The following is a 17898-nucleotide window of genomic DNA, read 5'->3' as shown; positions in this document are numbered from 1 at the left end:
ATTATGGACAACCTCACAAAGAAGAAAGGAAGTATCCTGCTAACATGTATCTCAGTAAAAGGAAACCAATAAATTAGCCAATGGGATAGAGCTGGTACCTTTATAAGGCCTGGTTAAAGATGCAAGCTTTCTGGAGATCTTTGGGCATTGCCTCAGGAAGTGGTCTTCTATCTCAAAATTTGCTGTGCAGAACTGAAGCTGAAAACTCCTTTTGCAAACACTGGCAAAACTTGAGACGTTGCATTTACTAAGGAGATGGGCATTGCTTGAGAAAGAGACAGTCATCGTCTCAGGAAGTGACATAGTCAACATTCCTTAGCTTTATTTTTATTTCTGGCAGAGTGGTTTCTTCCCACTCCTTTGAGCCAGGGCTGGGATCTGAGGCCATGAACCTTCATTTATAACTACGTGGAGCTTTTCCCCTTTATTTTCTATCCTATTTCCTGCCCCCCCCCCCCCCTCCAACTTACTCTAGTCATTACAGAGACCCAGGGCTCCTAAATGAAACCCTGCAATCATGGACTCTGCATCGGGTGACTGGGCGTTGCCATTACATAAAGTGTGACTCCATCCATGGGGACTGCAAACCCTACCTCTGGATCATCCCCAGCCCCAGTCCACCTAGGAAACGGAAACCTGACCCAGGAATGGAACGCAGGTTCCCTCCTGCATGGCAGTACCCAGCATTGCCACTGAAACATCAGACCGACCCTGTTAGCTTTATCGTTTCTTCCCACCTACTTCATGGTTTTACTTAACCCGGTAAAGAAATGTTGAAAACATATGAATGTTAATTGTACAAATGCATGCCTAGAGGGTCGCTTGCTAACAGTCTGCATGAAGGATCATGGTCCCAGATCCCAGCCCTGCTTCCAATTGAGCTGGAGGTTCAAAGGAGCAGGAAGAAACGATTGAATCAAACAGAAAAAGAAAGGCTTCATTTCGGTCTGGGGTCCTCATATCCCCATCCCTGCTGACCTGAGCAGGGATTAGGAAAAGGATTTCGCCCTTAAGAGAAAAAAAGCATTCTGTAATATTTCTTCTTACCCTGTGATTTTATTTTTACAGTTATCTTGACTCTTTACCTTCCAAGAAAGGACTACTATGGAAATGTTTACCTATATCAGCCAGCAGGTACTCCTCTATTGTACCTCCACGCCCTACCCGATAAAGCTGGGGAGGTGGCCCACTTTCATCTGTGCCATAATCTCTATAACCAACATTTGGGACCTGAAAATCCCTGGTTTCAGATAGAAGAAAAAACAGGGGTCCTCTACCTCAACAGGAGCCTGGATACAAAAGATTTCAATCTTATCAGTAAGTATGTGCAGAAATAGTTTATAGCATCCAATGTCACCCTGTTGTGTTCTGTCCATTTTAATGAAAATCTGATATGTAATATTAATAGTGTTGTGTACGCATTGCACTCCATCATGGACCTTTGCAAGAATGTGAACACTTAACAATTTTCAGGTGATTTTGCCTGAGTAACTAAAAACAGCTCAAGTAAATGCATTAGTTGAAAATTGGCCCCCTCCTTTGCCAGCAAGCAAACCACAGGGATATCATTTTGATATTCCCATGCCTGCTTTATGGCACCAGTGTTGCACCTGTTTTACTGCAAAGTCAGCAAGTATAAAAGCACCCCCAGCACTGGCAGGCCCCTGACATTTCAAAGGAAAACTCTCCTCTGTAACCTCCACAACCTCTCCAGCTTGCATTTAGCCATCTGCCTATTTCCTGGTCCCCTCGCCATTATTTTCCTTGCGACTTCCCCCAGCTTCCTCCTCTTCCCTTTTCTTTTCTTTTCTTTTTTAAAATTTTCAATATTGTAAAATCCTTGCACTACATATTCAAGTAAGTTCTGACCAGAGTTTGTTTGCGCTTCTAGCTGGTTGAGTTTGTTTACGCTCCACCCCAATTTTATGGATAGCACTAACCACCTAACTGCCAGGAGTCAGAGGTTTTTAGGTTCCACCCTAGCAGACATAGAAAATAGGAAGCATCTATCCTGACTGCAAGCTCTGTTCATGTTTCAGTAAGTCAGCCTGATTCAGTCTTAAACTTCGATCAATAGTGATTTCTGAAGCACACAGACAGAGCACCCATCTGCCCTCTCCCCACCATCTGGCAAGTTTCCCCAAGAACACCACCATCGCTGATCATGCTGCCGTTGTGACTTGGCAGCTTTCCTCTGCTTTCTTCATTGCATGGCGCCAAACTCGGCACTGCAGAATGAAAGTTTTTCTTGGTCCCTCTGTGGGATCAAGGTTTCTGTACTGTGTTCTCTCTCCATTGGATGGCTGCTTTCAAACTAATAAAATATAGTTTTCAATCAAAAGAAAACATCAGAATGAAAAATTGTAACTTCAATTTATATTTTACCATTTATTTTGAAGTGGGCAAAGTCCCCATACTACATGAGGGGTGAATTTTCAAAATGTAACACATATAAAAAAAAGAGCATATACATGTGTTAAAGTAGCCTCTACTTGCATATTCCATATTTTTACTTTCATGTGCACATATATGCACACATAAAAAAGGGGCAATCTAAGGGTATTCTGGGGTGAAGCCAATATTTACACGTATATGTTGCTATTTTAAAGGACATGCACGTAGATCTGCCAATTTACTATCATAAGTTTACACCTAATTATGTGGCATAAGTGATATTAAATGGATTTATTGTGTACTAATGGCAGGATGGGAGGTCTGGGTGAACTAGGGGGGAGTTCAGTCTGAAGAACCAAGAAGTTCCTGATGACCTGGAGAAGTACTGGGTGAACTGGTAGACTAATTGGTAAAATGGTAATTTTCTTGATGCATGCATGTTTCAAAATACACCGACTTATGCACATAAATCCCAATATATGCTAGTAAGTCCTACTTTATTCTTATGTGTAAAATATACATTTTTAAAAAGGTAGGAAAAGTACATGTGTTCAGTGCATTGATATAGGTTCTTTCAATGCATCACATGTATTTGCACTTAAGCCTATATACATGTGTATGTTGCTGGGTGGATTTATAAGTATTTTATAAAACGCACATATCATACTCGCAGTTTATAATATGCTAGCATAAATCTGCTTGCAGCCATACAAATGTGTATATACCACCACATGCAAACATTTGAAAGTAATCCTTTGAGTATCGCTCCATATATAAACATCTGACTCCAGCTGCTGCAATATCCTTTCATAAGTTTACTACTCCAAGTAAAATGTTTCATATAATTTGTCTAAATCATCTGGAATTTAGAATACCATAGGACAATAGAAATGAATTGTTCTTTCTCTTTTTATAGCTGGAGGAAGTACTGTTTCCTTTCCCAAGGTGCATCTCAGAATTTCGGTTTCACAACGACCATTGCGTGAGAAGGAGTGTGACCCTTTGGCTATGGTGCATCTCACCATCCTTAATGCCACGGTACCATCTTGTGCATCCCTGAAGCCACAGGAGCTTTGCTTTATGGAAAAGAACTTGATTTTTAATATCAAGGAGAATAAACCACCTACCATGTTCTATCAATTTCACTTACTTCCTCTTCAAAAGCAGTGTGAGAATGTCAGTTTCTCCTATAAGATAATGACAGGTAAATGATCCTATACTCCAACTGCATTAGAAATCTTAATGTCTTGCCACAAACCATTTATTTGGCCATATGGCTCAATATTATTATTTAGCACCGATTGTTTGGCCTTAGCTGGACAAATGGTGGGATCTGTAAATCCACACTGGCTGACCATCTCGTATTATTTGGCTAAGTTTATCCGGCTAACTTTTGCTGCCCAGACAAAGGCTGAAAATGAACTCCATGATGTCTATTGATTAGGTAGCGCTGATTTTCAGAATATCTACAGTAAATATACATGAGATGGATTTGCATGCAGTGGAGGCAGTGCATGCAAATATGCCTCTTGCATATTCATTGTGGATGTTCTGAAATCCAGACAGGCTAGGGGATTCTCCAGGATCAACTTGAGAAACACTGGTCCGAACCACAGGAACTTGTAGTGAGACTGTTTTAATGGCAAGAATTGCAGATGGTAAAGAAAAAGAAAAACTTTTTCTTGACTATTGCATGACCACTTTTAGGCTGATAAACTACCAGTTTTCGACCATAAAAAACCAGATCTCCAAACCATACACACACACTTACACAGCGAATATAGAAGCTATGGTCATTGCTTTTCCTTGTTTTAAGTTACTACTGTAACTCTTACGACTTCAGATCTATCCTTTAGATAGTACTACAACACTGGTATTCACTTCCAGTCCTTGCAAGCCACAAACGGGTCAGGTTTTCAGGATATCCTGAATGAATATGCATGGGATAAGTTTGCATGCAATGGAGGCAGTGAGCATACAAATCTCTCTCATGCATATTCATTCAGGATATCCTGAAAACCCAACCTATTTGTAGCTCAATACTACAATATCAAATGAAAATCAGCTCTAAGAAAACTCCACGATGATACTTCCAGACAAAGGGCCTTATTTTCTAAGGCTTTCGCAGGCTTGCGCTACCTACATCGGGGAGGAGTTCGCCCCAGAAGAGGAGTCGGGGTGTCACCGGGGCCGACTCTGCGAGGACGGCGTGGACAGCAAAAAGGTAAGGGCCTTTTCGCTGCCTATTTCGCACCCAATAATTACACCTTCTATGGTGTAGTTATTGGGTGCGATGCCGGCAGCGATCGCACCGTGGAGGTGCGATCGCTGCCGGCTAGCGCAGGACCTCCCCCCCATTTCGGCCCCCTGCCCCTCATTACCGCATTTTTCTAAAGTATCGCAGGCCTGCGATACTTTAGAAAATGAGGCCCAAAGTGAATCTTTTCCAAAAGTAAGCAGATAATATACTGTACAATAAAACTTTGAAAATGAGCTGAACAATTTAATATTAAAAAGATTTGTGTATACTAGCTACTAGAGATGGATAAAATGATCAAGATTTAGGGTCACAATCCTAAATTACAATTATCCTATGACCGTTGTCTTTCAAGTGAGATATGCTGGATTGAAATCCTCAATTACATAAACAATGAATTACCAAAATCAAGAAATAAATAAGCAAATTTTAGGAAAGTCCTGAGTATCAGAAGCAAAAGTTTCAATAGAGCAGTTCAGAAAGTTAACCGGATGGTTCTCAACGGAGAGCAGTCCAACAAATTTAATACAGCACAAGCTAGCTGTCTTCACCTTGGCATGGTCAGCTACAATGTCACAAAACTGAAACTCTCAGATAAAGGATTGCAGGCAAAAGGGCTGACGAGGCATACTGTGCTTGTACCTCATGAAACAGGATTTTACTCATAATAATAATAATAAAATTTAAAAAATTAGGTTTGACTCAAACTAAATACATTTACTAGTATTTAGTTTGTGCTCCATTTTTTGTTTTCCTTTGAAGAGTTCCCGTTTGTCTATGATGAGGACACCTTGGCGGTCTCTGTTTCTCAATCCCTGGATCGGGAGCAAAGGGAAGACTACTGGATGATGGTAAAGTGTACAGTGAGAGATGGGTCCATGGAGACCGAGGAGGAGCAGACCTTTGTGGTGAACGTGTACGATGAAGACGACACCACTCCCGTCCTTCTGAATGGCACGGACACGGCTGAAGCTGTTGTGGAGTTCAAGAGGAAAGAGGTAGAGTCTCATTCTGCATGCCTGCCTATATGTGCAATGGGACAGTCAAAGTCCCTGTCCATGTTTAATTAGTGTGAGTCGCCACTGTGCCACAAATTTATCTGTACCAGTAACATTTACCAGCCCTCTTATTTTGCTGTAAGTGATTATACTCATTGTGAAAAAAAAAATAAAAAATGGTCATTTTCCCTCTACTTTCACGCACCGGTGTGCATATGGAAGGATAACAGTGGCTGGTTGTTGAATGTATGCTGAGTAAAGGGACAAAACAGTATGGACAATGCATTCTTTCATCTAACTTCAGAGTGATATGAATACTGTTAGCAAATGTAAGATATATATATTTTTTTTAATTTTATTTTTATCATTTTCAACAATTGCAAGCAAGACAAAACTTACTATTTGAAAATAAAAATGCAATAGCTCACATAGAGCAAAATATATAAATCAACAATCCAGGAAACATGCATTTTTCCATCAGGAAACATTAAGGGGCGGATTTTCAAAAGGTTTCGCGCGCCGGGCCTATTTTCAAAAGGCCCGGTGACACACGTAAAGCCCCAGGATGTGTGTAATTCCCGGGGTTTGCAAAAAGCGGCGGAGTGGGGCGGGATCGCGTGCCAGCAGTCAGCTGGCGCGAACAACTTACTTCAGCCCCAGGGCTGAAGTAAGTTTTGAAATAAAAGAAAATTCATCAGAAAGGTAGGGGGGGGGGAAAGGGCGAGGGAGGTAAGGGCGAGGGACGTAAGGGAAGGGAAGGGAAAGATTGCGTGCAGGCAGTCAGCCCCAGGGCTGAAGTAAGTTTTGAAATAAAAGAAAATTTGGCAAAAAGGTAGGGGGGGAAAGGGCGAGGGAGGTAGGGGAAGGGAAGGGAAAGTGGGGTGGGGGGGTAGGGAACGGGGAAAGGCCGCGCAGCTCGGCACAGGCTCAGTGCGGGCTCAGTGCGCGCAAGGTGCACCGACCCCTGATTTTATAACATGTACGTGCCTTCGCGCGCATGTTATAAAATTGGGTGTACATGTGTGCGTGCCGGGTAGCACTTGCACATGTATGCCCGCATGCAGGTTTGAAAATTCACCCCTAAGTGAGGGGGGTGGGAAACGTAAAGGACATATTTACTAAAAAAATTATAAGGAAACAGGCTTAATGTTATAAAGCAACCATATATCATATGAATCCCCAGGCCTAGAGATTACCAGGAGAGATAGTTATAATACTCCTAGCATTAATGAAGGATTTAAGCTGCTCAGGTAGAAAAAAAACCAAACATTCATTTTGGGATCTAACAATACATTTACACGGATATATTTGTATAAAGGAGAAATCCAGAGAAACTGCCTGAGCCCTCAAGGCGCGAAAATCTCTACTTTCTTGTGTAGCTCGAGCGAAATCCGGATATATAAGGACCAAAGATCCATAAAATGGAACTGTTATAGACTTAAAGTATCTTTTCATGACTTCGTTCAAATCTTTCTCAGAGATAAACGAAACCATGAGAGTTGCTCACTCATAGAACTCGGCCATAGAATCTTCCAAAAACTGTGTCAGATTTTCCAATATCTCTGACGATTTTCCATAGGAACTCTATCTTTAGAGGAAACAGGAAGAAAAAACATCTTGCTGATGCAAGGAGTCTTGCCTTCTTCAAATTTTAATATTTCATGGAAATATTGTTTTAAAGTTATATTGGGGGTCTCTCCCACTATTTTAGGAAAATTCAAAAATCGTAAGTTTAAATGCCTCGAGTAATTTTCCAAGTTTTCAAGCCTATGAGAGACATTATTTAAATCCTTAATCAATTTTACATTACAGTCCTGAGATTTCTGCAATGCTGTTTCAAGTATATCCACATGTGGTTTAATCTCATTTAGTTGACCTTCACAGGATTCAAACTTAAGATAATCCAGTTTAGTATTGTAGTCCCGCAGAGAACATCCCAGAGCAGCTACTAGATCCCAAATTGCATCCAAGGTGATAGTTGCTGGTTTTGATTGAAAATGGGAAACCTGCAAAGACACCCATTTTTCCCTCTACAGAAGTTTCCATCAGCGCTGTTTTCCCCGGTACAGCCTTGGCACTCTCGCGCACCTCCAGCTCCCTTGCCGGGGTCGATGTAGCTGGCAGCAACCTCGGATCCACACCACCTGATGCCTCCGAGGTTCCTGTGAGAAGCGAGAGGATCAAGGGTTCTCCTCCTCTTTGCCCCCCTCCTGCCGGAATCACAGAGGGTCGCGTCAGCGCTCCGTATCGCGGCTGCTAGAGAGAAGTCAGGGGAAGTCACAGCCACTGGAGAATGAGGATCCGGGGGACTTAAGGTGATCTCCCCCAACGAGGCTGATGCTCCTCCATCAGCCATTGTAGCGGGGGCTTTCATCTCCTGTTCTGTTGCTTTGTCGGATGCATAGGAGGTTATTAATTGCTGCCCCAATGGAGGATTCGAGTCTGAGGGGAAAACGCAAACCTTTCCTTTCCTCCTAGCTGGCATTTTTAGAGAAATTTCTCAAAAGAAACAGGAGCAGCTTACAACTGCCCGGTTCACGCCACCATCTTGCCCCCCCCCCCCCATGCACAAATGTAAGATATTTTGAATAATATATATTAGCTTATGTTGTGTCAATCAAGCAATAGAAAAACACATTTGTTAGGAATAACAAAAGTGCACTTAATCTTTGAACTTGCAGGCTTCTTGCATACTGGGCAACTCAGAGCTCAGACTCCAATTGATTACTCACTAACAAATACAGGCTTTTAAGTATTCAGGAAGACAAATTATATATTTGGTTCCATGTCTCAGTAAAGGAAGATATACCAGAATGAAAACTATTTCATCTTACTTGTACAATGAGTATCCCAAGTCATTTCCAGATTGAAATATTTTATTTACAACTCACAAAATGCACAAGAGACACTACAAATTACAATGCTAACTCTTGATCTCCTATGCATCTAGGCATTCTACATAAAATAGAAAATAAAGATGATTTACTCAGACTCCCTGAAAAAAAAAAAAAAAGCTAATACCATTGTTCGTTTCCACAGCTGCTTTGATCTTAATCTTGAGTGTAGCACTAGAAGATGTCAGAAAGCAGTGGAAGCTTGCTGGTACCATTCATTCCAGTAACACAGACTACATGCTTATTTAATTATTCTTAAATTTAAAATACCACTGTGGCAAGTTACAAAGCATAAAACATATTTGCAACTGTTATAATAAATATGTTGAAACAAACACACAACAATAATAATGGTAAGGTAATCTTTATTTAATATAACACTTTTCAGTGAATTTTAAAACTGGCTTATAATTAAAAGGAAAATAAATTAAACTTAATTATCTAAAAGTTACAAAAAAATATAAAAATTAAAAGTTAAAAAATAAAAGTTAAAATTTAATAAATAAGTAAAACAAAAATTAAAAATATAGCTGAGACAAAACCTTTAATATAGCCAAAACAAAAGAAATCAAGAATTAAACAACTGAACATAACTTTACAGAAATATGACAAAACATGAACCATCAAATCAGACAATATCAGATAATATTAGGCTATATTGGGAAATATTTCTGCACTCAGGGATGGTAACTTTTAAATAGATGCGCAGGAGCACATGTGCATGTGTTCATCGGCCCTCACCCAGGGACACTGCCATTTTGTAACATGTTATAAAATAGTCTGATCACATGCACATGGGTGCACAATTTTAAGTGGATGCAAGCCTAAAATTCCACTGATCTACCTAGAACCTTTTGTTTTACAACTTACGTGTCATCCATAGCAGAAGAAAAATTACATGGCAGGGGACTCCAGCGCACACATATGTGTATATTTACGTGCTAAATTCAATGTGAAATCCAGAAATGCCTATGCCCCACCCAGACCATGCCTACACCCCACTCCTTTTTGGAACTTTTCATTTGTGTGTGTAGCAGCAAGTTCACGTGTACTTGGGCAGCTTTTAAAATCCGATTGGTTTGCACCGGCCAGACTTGTGTGCATATCTCCTAGTTTTGGTTCATGCCAGGCTTTTAAAATTCACCTTATGCGAGAGAGCGAGAGGGAGCCTCTGATACCAGGACCATCTGGCAGATGTCTACCCCCAACATCACCTGGTAACCTTGCTGCCCTGACAAGCTTTCCTCCTGCAGTATGCTGCCGCTGGTGCACCTAAGCCATATGCCAAAGGGAGTGCCCCTTCTGCCTGTTTTGGATGCTTCCACTCCCTTGTTTCTTTGGGTATCTGAGGAGGTAAGGGTAAGAAGAGGAAGTCAACAGTGAAGGTAGGCCCGACATTGTCTCACTCTACACCCTCATCCTTACAACTGACCCTCGAGTCTCCGAACTTTTTAAGTCCAGCTTTGGGTTCTTTGGACCTTGGAGCCTTGTATGACTCTGTTCATTAAGAGGCTTGTGTTTCTTTAAGTCCTGATGGCCCTAATCCTCCGAAGATGCCAAGCTCCAATCAGCTGGGAGCTGGGGTAGAGGAACAAGGGACTATCCCCTAGATTCATCAAAATGCTATAATTTCACATGGATAAAGCCCACAAAAGAAAAAAGGGGCGTGTTTATGCTAATTTTAGAATTATCGCACCACGCACTTTGCATAGTATTTCACGGTTCATGAATTGCCCAGACAGGCTATTACTAAAGAGAGAGAGAGAGAGAGCTTCTTTATAAGGCCTTGATAGTAGTCAACTATTTATATCACTATAGGAGGGCTAGCTGTTACAGAGTCCATCAAGCTAGGGCAAGAGATCATTGTAGAAATCTCACCTTTGGGAGAAGTTCCTCACTTCAAATGACATCAAATCTTCACTGTGGTGTACTGTGCTATTCGTACATCTCACTCTGCATATCAAACTGGCCCCAAAACCCTAAACCACCATCAAAACCTCATCTTGAGTTATTAGTTGCCCCCCCCCACCCCCATCTCTCCAGAAATGGCCAAAATGCAGTTGTTTCAGGCATTTTGCACAGCTTAATGCCAGGAAAAAAGATGTAGTTATTTCCGGTAAAGAAAATCTGCAATAGAGCCCCTAATTTTCATTAATCCCACCCAAACTCCTACCCAATTCCATTAATATTGCATGCATTTTGCCGTTAGTGCTGGCGTTAATGCCATAATGCATTATATTTGAATGACCCTATATGTTAGATTGTAAGCCCTCTGGGGATAGAGAAATACCTACAGTACCTGAATGTAAACCGGTGTGATATCTCGATTGAGATCAAATGTCGGTATATAAAAATAATAAATAAATAAAATAAATAAATAAAATAAAATGTTAGCTAACAAATTGAAATATCGTACGATATTTCTAAATTCATTAATATATTGGGTAAAAAAAGAAACAATCACTTTTCCCCCTGAATTTTTGTAAAAATCATTTTTCGGGTTAGTGCGTGCTAACAAAAAAAACATTTATTTTTGTTATTTTTTGTTACTTTTTTCTATTTTTGTTAGCACGCACTAACCCGAAAAATGATTTTTCACTAAAAAAAAAAAAAAACCAGATCTGCAGGAAAATGAGATTTTCCCACAGCCAGACAAACCCGAAAGCGGGAATGATCAGGCATCTGATTCACATCCCTAATGTTAGCTCCTAGCCCTTCCTCTACTGGGAGCTCTACAACTAAAAGGGAAGCCATCCTTATTGCCAGGTGTTTCTCCCCTGTTTAAACCTACAAGTATTACCATGGACTCAATTTGGACTGCAATAACTAGATTGGAAGCTTCTTTCTCCTCATGCATAGATGCTGTATTGGGATCTTTGTGAACTTGGCAACTCAAGTGAATGAAAAACCCCATAAAAGATCAGAACAGGCTTTTCAAAGAGAAGATAAAAGGGAAACTTGATGCAATTGGTGAAATGTTATTTTACTTTTATTTTTGATTATAATGATTTTGTTTTTATGATTCGTTTTATATTAATTCTTAGAGTTAATTTTGTGTAATTATTTTTAAAGTCATAGGGATAGATTTTAAAAGACCTACACGCGCCGAGCCTATTTTCAAAGGCCCAGCCACACGCGTAAACCCCTAGGATGCGTGTAAGTCCCAGGGTTGCTTAAAGGGATGTACTGGGGGGTGGGGCAGGGAAGTCCGGGGGCGGGGCTAGAGGTGACTGGCATAGCAGTCATTTGCCTCTGTGCTGGGGGATCGCGTGCCGGCAGCATGCCAGCACGCGGAACCTGCACCTGCTGAAAGCAGGTGCAATATTTAAGACAAGGATTTTAGGGGGGTTTAGGATAGGGCTAGGGGGAGGGAAGGTTAGGGGAAGGGGTAGGAAGGTTAGTATAAGGGGTAGGGAAGTTCCCTCTCAGGCCGCTCCTAAATTGGAGTGGACTGGGAGGGAACTGTGGAAGGCTGCGGACATCGGTGCATGCAGGTTGCACAAATGTGCACCCTTTTGCACGTGCCAACCCCCGATTTTATAACATGTGCTCACCGGCACGTGCATATTATAAAATCGCGTGACCATTTGTGCTCGCCAGATAGCGCGCGCACATGGACACACATGGGCAAGTTTTTCAAATCTACCCCATATTATTTATGTTTATGAATTGGAATGTTTTAAGTTTTATTTTATTTTATTTTTCAATTGTATTTTAATCATGTAAACCATTATGATTGATTGTTAGAATAATGGTATATAAAAGTTTCTAAATACATAAATAAAATAAAAATAATTAATTATGCAGGTGTTAAATATGTCTTCCTTGACCCTATACAGTTGGAAAGCTTTCTTCAAATGTCAGCTCCAATTAGTATTGTTGCTGTCAATTGAGTTAACTAGGGTTAAAAAATAAACTGTATACTTTCTTAAAATTTTCCTTAGTAATCTCTCCCATTGATGTGGCTCTGTTTTGTATCAGCTGTGTTTTAATTTCTTTTGTCTGTGTTCCTTTTTTCCTTTTGGAGAAGTTTGTTTCTCAGCAGCTGTATTGCCTGACTCAAGATCTATCTTGAATGTAATTTGGAAAATTGAATAAAGATCAAGTTTAAAAAAAAAAATCACCTTATAAAGTATTACAATAGCTGCCACCTGTTTCTGTGGGCAGAAATAAAATTGAGCAAAATATATATTATAGTTAGTGTACTCAAACTAGAGAAAAGTGATACCATACTATAACCAGCTTCTTTTATTACCTACTATAATTTAAAAGTGAGAACCAGGAATCACATATTTACAAAAAGTAATGATCTTACAAACATCGTTTTGCCACATTTTGAGGTGTGTGTGTGTTTTCCATCAAGCTTTTCAATAGAGATGTTTCTCTTGTGAAACTTTGATGTGACATGCTTCGCTGCAGCCATCGTTTCTGTCAAAATGTGTTATCAGCATTCATTTTTTAAACATCTTTCTTTTCTCTCTTATTTTATCTCAGGAGAGACAGGGAACAAGTGGGGGAGAGAGGGAGAAAGAGAGTAAGAAATGGGTATATAGAGAGGGAGGGAGAGAGTCAATGAGAAGGAGAGGGAGACAGAAAGAAAAAAAAATGGTTTTGCATTCAGAGTTGATCATTTTGCTCTTTTCAGTTAATTTATGGTCATTCAACTAATACAGTGCCGAGATCCAAATTAATCTTTATAGTCTAAGCTCTTAAGTCATGGTACGTCTTTAAATTATTACTCTAACTCAGCACATTTTCTGCACTAGTGTTTGAAGGATATACTCCTTTGTCAGGTCAATAACAACCCTAATGTGATTACTACAGTAGACTATTTAAGGAACATCGTGGCTTCATATCTGGAAATGTGCTGCCCCCTACTGTGGAAATGCAAATGTCTATTGATTAAGATTAAATAGCTAGCAAAGTACATGCATAGAATATGCAGAAATATATTTTTTTCCTTATCTTACTCTGTTTTATAAAACAATAGTTACTTTTTCTACTATAGATTAAATGAATTTTTCTGTAGATTGCTACATATGACTTTATTACCAGTTAATCAACTAACACAGATGATTATAATCAAGAAAGCTTTAAAATGCTATGAGTATGGGTCTGCCTTCTACACACAAAAAAATATCAAATTTTAATATCTGAAGCAGAATGATATGATTGAGTGGGCGGGAAAGGTGGTATGTTTATTTAAAGAGCCATGGAAGTATATAAATGACCTTTGTATAATACTGTGCTTCTATACCCACTTCTTGTCCATGTTTTCAATTTTTCTCAACCAGGGAACAGTCTTGGCAGAACTAACAGTGTGCGATGCAGACATGTCTACTTATAACACAGAAAAGAAATACCCCGGCACCATCCTTACCAATGACCCCTGGATTAATGAGACTTTTCGGTTGGAGCATACCATTAAGGAAACAAAGTTCCACCCAAATGGTAGATCAGTGCGGGGAACACTGCATGAATATAGTAAGGATTTATTTTTTATAGCCCACAGAAAATTGTTTTCATATGGCTGTATAAGAACACAAGGAGTGGCATGTTGAATCAGACCAAAGGTTCAATCGAGCCCAACATCCTGTCTCAGATTGTGGCCAGTCCCAGTCTTCAGGAACCACCTACCCAATCCCAAAGATTAGATCCAATACCTTCTTACTCACTCCCAGTGATTTTGCCTGAGTCCACCAGGCTAATAATTCTTTATGGACTTTACCTCCAGGAACTTTGTTTTAGATGTTATATATTGCTTAACCACCAGACACTTGGACAGCAACTGCTATACAGAACTTAAATTTACAGTAATTACTCTCAGCACAGAATATAATTAAATAAAATAAATATTTTATTCACAGACTCAGGAGTGAACAAGGGTTTCCTTTCCTGACTAATATATGCCATACTGGTTCAGACTAAGGGTCCATCAAGCCCAGTATCCTGTTTCCAACAGTGGCCAATGCAAGTCACAAGTACCTGAGAAATATCTAAACATTAAATATATCTCATGCTACTAATGCTGGCAAGAAACAGTGGCTATTAATCAATAGGGAATAGCCACTGCTTGTTGCCGGTAGAATGGGATCTCCTACAGGAACTAATTCAAACATTTTTTAAACCCAGCTACACTAAGGGGGTCATTTTCAAAAGTCCCTTTACGCATGTGATCACTAAATGGGGGCGGAGTCAGGGCGGAGTTGGCCCCGGAAGAGGAGTAGTCGGGGCGGCACCAGGGCCGACTCTGTGGAGACATCGCTGGCAGTAAAAGGTAAGGACCATTATCGCCGCCAGTTTCGCACCGAATAACCACACCTTTATGGTTATTCGGTGCGAAAGCCGGCAGCCAGTGCACCGCAGTGGTGCGATGGCTGCCAGCTTTCGCAGGCCCTCCCCCCACTTCACCCCCCATTACCGCCAGAATTTCTGTCTGCAACCTTAGAAAATCCAGGCCTAAATGCCTTAGCCACATCCTCTGGCAATGAATTCCAGAGCTTAATTGTGCATTAGTGAGAGAGAAATTTCTGTGATTTGTTTTAAATGTACTACTTGCTAATTTCATGGTAGGCCCCCTAATCCTTGTATTATCTAAAAGAGTAAATAACCAATTCACATTTACCCATTCAAGTCCTTTCATGATTTTGTAGATCTCTATCATTTCCCCCCTCAGCTGTCACTTCTCCAAGATGAACAACCATAACCTCTTTAGCCTTTCCTCATAGGGGAGCCATTCCATGCCCTTTATCATTTTGGTCACACTTCTCTGTACTTTTTCCAGTTCAACTATATCATTTTTGAGATGTGGCGACTAGAATTACACATAATATTCAAGGTGTGGTCTCACCATGAAGCGATACAGAGGCATTATGACATCCTCCGTTTTATTTGCCATTCCCTTCCTAATAAGTTCTAACATTCTGTTTGCTTTTTTGACCACACTGAGCTGACAAATTCAGTGTATTATCCATTATGATGCCTAGATCATTTTCCTGAGTTCTGACTATGACTTGGTGCTGATTACAGCCAGAGTCAGACCATCATGAGCCAAACCAAGTCAGTAGTAACCCTGTTCAAATCTGGATTTGGACTTCTAATAAAGATTGTTATGGTTCAGTCTGGAATAAGGGTGGGTATACATTTTTTTTTTTTACAGTGGGCCACATTAGTGGTTCTCTCCTGCACCAAGGGGTTACAGAGACCTCTGCAATACCCCGCCGCCCACACACACACACACTTTAGTCTAGTCAGACATGAGGAGGGGTTCTGCTCTGCGAAGGGAAAAGTATCATCATGGCTCCCTAGCGCAGGCAAGAATCATTTTAATGGGAAGAGGCCGTATGCAAAAAGGATTTACCCACCATTTTGTTTTCCAATTCAAGCTGTTCAGAGGCTGCCTCCGCCAAACCTGCACCTGCTGAGTATCCGGCTGCAGTTCCTGTGCTGCATGCCCCCTCTGCCCTGTTCACCACCATTGCTCCCTTTCTGGTCCTGTCAATTAGCTGCAAGAACAGCTGATTTAACTTTTTTTTTTTTTTTTTTTTTAATCACCACAGTCCTGACTTCTGGTCCATCTGTGCAATGGCAAACCCAGAAAACAGGTCCACTGCAATTATAAAAAGAGTTAAATCAGCTATTCTTGCAAACAGCTGATTGCTGTAACCAAACAGACAGAGGTGGTAGCAACAGCAGATGGGGGGAGGGGGGGGGGAGGAGGCACGCGGCACAGGAGCTGTAATTCGCAGCCTCCACAACAGAGACCCATCCTGGTCCACTGGAAGTCTTCCTCACTGTGAATCCCATGAGGTTCACCCACTCCTCAGCTATCTCTATGCAAATGATCCTTAATATGTCTCACACCGCTGATGTTTAACTTACTTCTTAATGATAGATATTCAATTTATACACTATGCACTTGCAGCCGCTTCCTTATTCTTACCCAATGTACCTCCTCCTTGTATATATGTATAGAAATCTACTTTGTATTTTTGTATCAAATCTATATGTATCTTTTACTTATGTACTCGCCTTGTTATTTTCTGTAATTCAACTTCAGCCTACCCTTTTGGAAAAAAATGGAATACCAAATACTTTTGGAAAAAATTGAATATCAAATACCTAAAAATAAAATAAAAAAAAGGTCACTTTTGCTTAAGTTCCAAGATGAATTATGCAGTGGTCAATCCAGCTCTCCCCTCAGGAGGTTGTGGTAAACGGCAAAGGGAACCCAGCCCCTTGGGATAGCATACAATATACTGCTGACAGTGAGTTCCACAACACAGTTAAACAACCATGGGTGTGGGTGCTGGGGGGGGGGGGGGGGGGGAGTGTGTGAAGCTGGGATGCAGTGCCACCCCATAAAAATGCTGCAGGTGTCAATGCTGAATTGGGCCTTCCCTATGCCCCTCCCCTCAAGCTAAGCAGGCAAATTACACTTATGCCTATGCAATCAACCATGTCCTGATTATACAGACATTCTAAGCAGTGCCATAGACTGGGACAGATAGGTTAGGTGAGTGCTAGAGAAAAGATGCCCACCCTCAGATCTTAGGAGGCCTTCAAAAAAGGGACAATAGCAGTTTCTAACAATAATGCAACAAAATCAGAGAGATAGAAATAACATCTCTAAAATAAAATAAAACACTAATCACACTATCTTGAAAGGTTAAATAGGTAAAGAATTTGGGAGGCAGCATTAATGTCACAGTTACTTCCATTCCATATGTTCTCTCCTAAGGGGAGAATTTTCTATAACTCATTAGTGACTGTGACTTTCTTGATTTAAAGAATATCCCCTGATGCATGAGAAATGTGAATAAAATCCTTATCTAATGGTCAATCTTTTTTTCTCTCCATTTACTCATTCTGTTTTCCTTAAATAGTGTTTCCAATTCTGTGTTTATAAGACACAAAAAAATTGAAAAGCAGGGTTTCTGTCTAAACATACAGGTCTTGTGTTTTACAGAACTGGTTTTGAATAAGAGTCTAGCAATCACTGAGAACCGTACATTGCAACTGGATGTCTTGGTGAATGACACAGAGTACCATGGCCCCGAGCCAGAGGCACTAGTGATGCTCCATTTTAATGTCAGGATCCTTCCAGTCATCATTCAGTTTTCTAACATCTCATACAAGTTTACAGTGAACAGAAGTGCAGGAAGTTATTCACAGGTAAGGACTGTTTGGCTGCCACCATGCATCGTTCTATTGAAGATCAGTATATTGGAACAAAGACAGGGATACTTATATTTCGATATTATTGGTAGTTGCAAAGGTATCTGAAAGTCCAGATTGCAAAAATATATTCAGAAACTATATTGCTGAAGAAGATATAAAGTTGTTGTTTTAGACA

General features: G+C 40.5%; 1 protein-coding gene across 2 annotated transcripts in view; it reads left to right on the top strand.

The window, feature by feature from the left end:
• Nucleotides 1–17898, top strand: part of RET (ret proto-oncogene) — a 324186-nt gene that overhangs the window by 186239 nt on the left and 120049 nt on the right. For both annotated transcript variants that reach the window (XM_029609477.1, XM_029609476.1), the window contains exons 2-6: nucleotides 1069–1317; nucleotides 3311–3598; nucleotides 5414–5649; nucleotides 13838–14027; nucleotides 17512–17717. In XM_029609477.1, coding sequence (XP_029465337.1) covers nucleotides 1069–1317; nucleotides 3311–3598; nucleotides 5414–5649; nucleotides 13838–14027; nucleotides 17512–17717 — 1169 coding nt within the window. The remainder of the gene's footprint in view (nucleotides 1–1068; nucleotides 1318–3310; nucleotides 3599–5413; nucleotides 5650–13837; nucleotides 14028–17511; nucleotides 17718–17898) is intronic.

This window comes from Rhinatrema bivittatum, chromosome 7 (assembly GCF_901001135.1).
Source record: "Rhinatrema bivittatum chromosome 7, aRhiBiv1.1, whole genome shotgun sequence".
Classification (NCBI taxonomy): domain Eukaryota; kingdom Metazoa; phylum Chordata; class Amphibia; order Gymnophiona; family Rhinatrematidae; genus Rhinatrema; species Rhinatrema bivittatum.
Note: the sequence above shows the minus strand (reverse complement) of the source record. Positions and strands in the feature narration are given on the sequence as shown.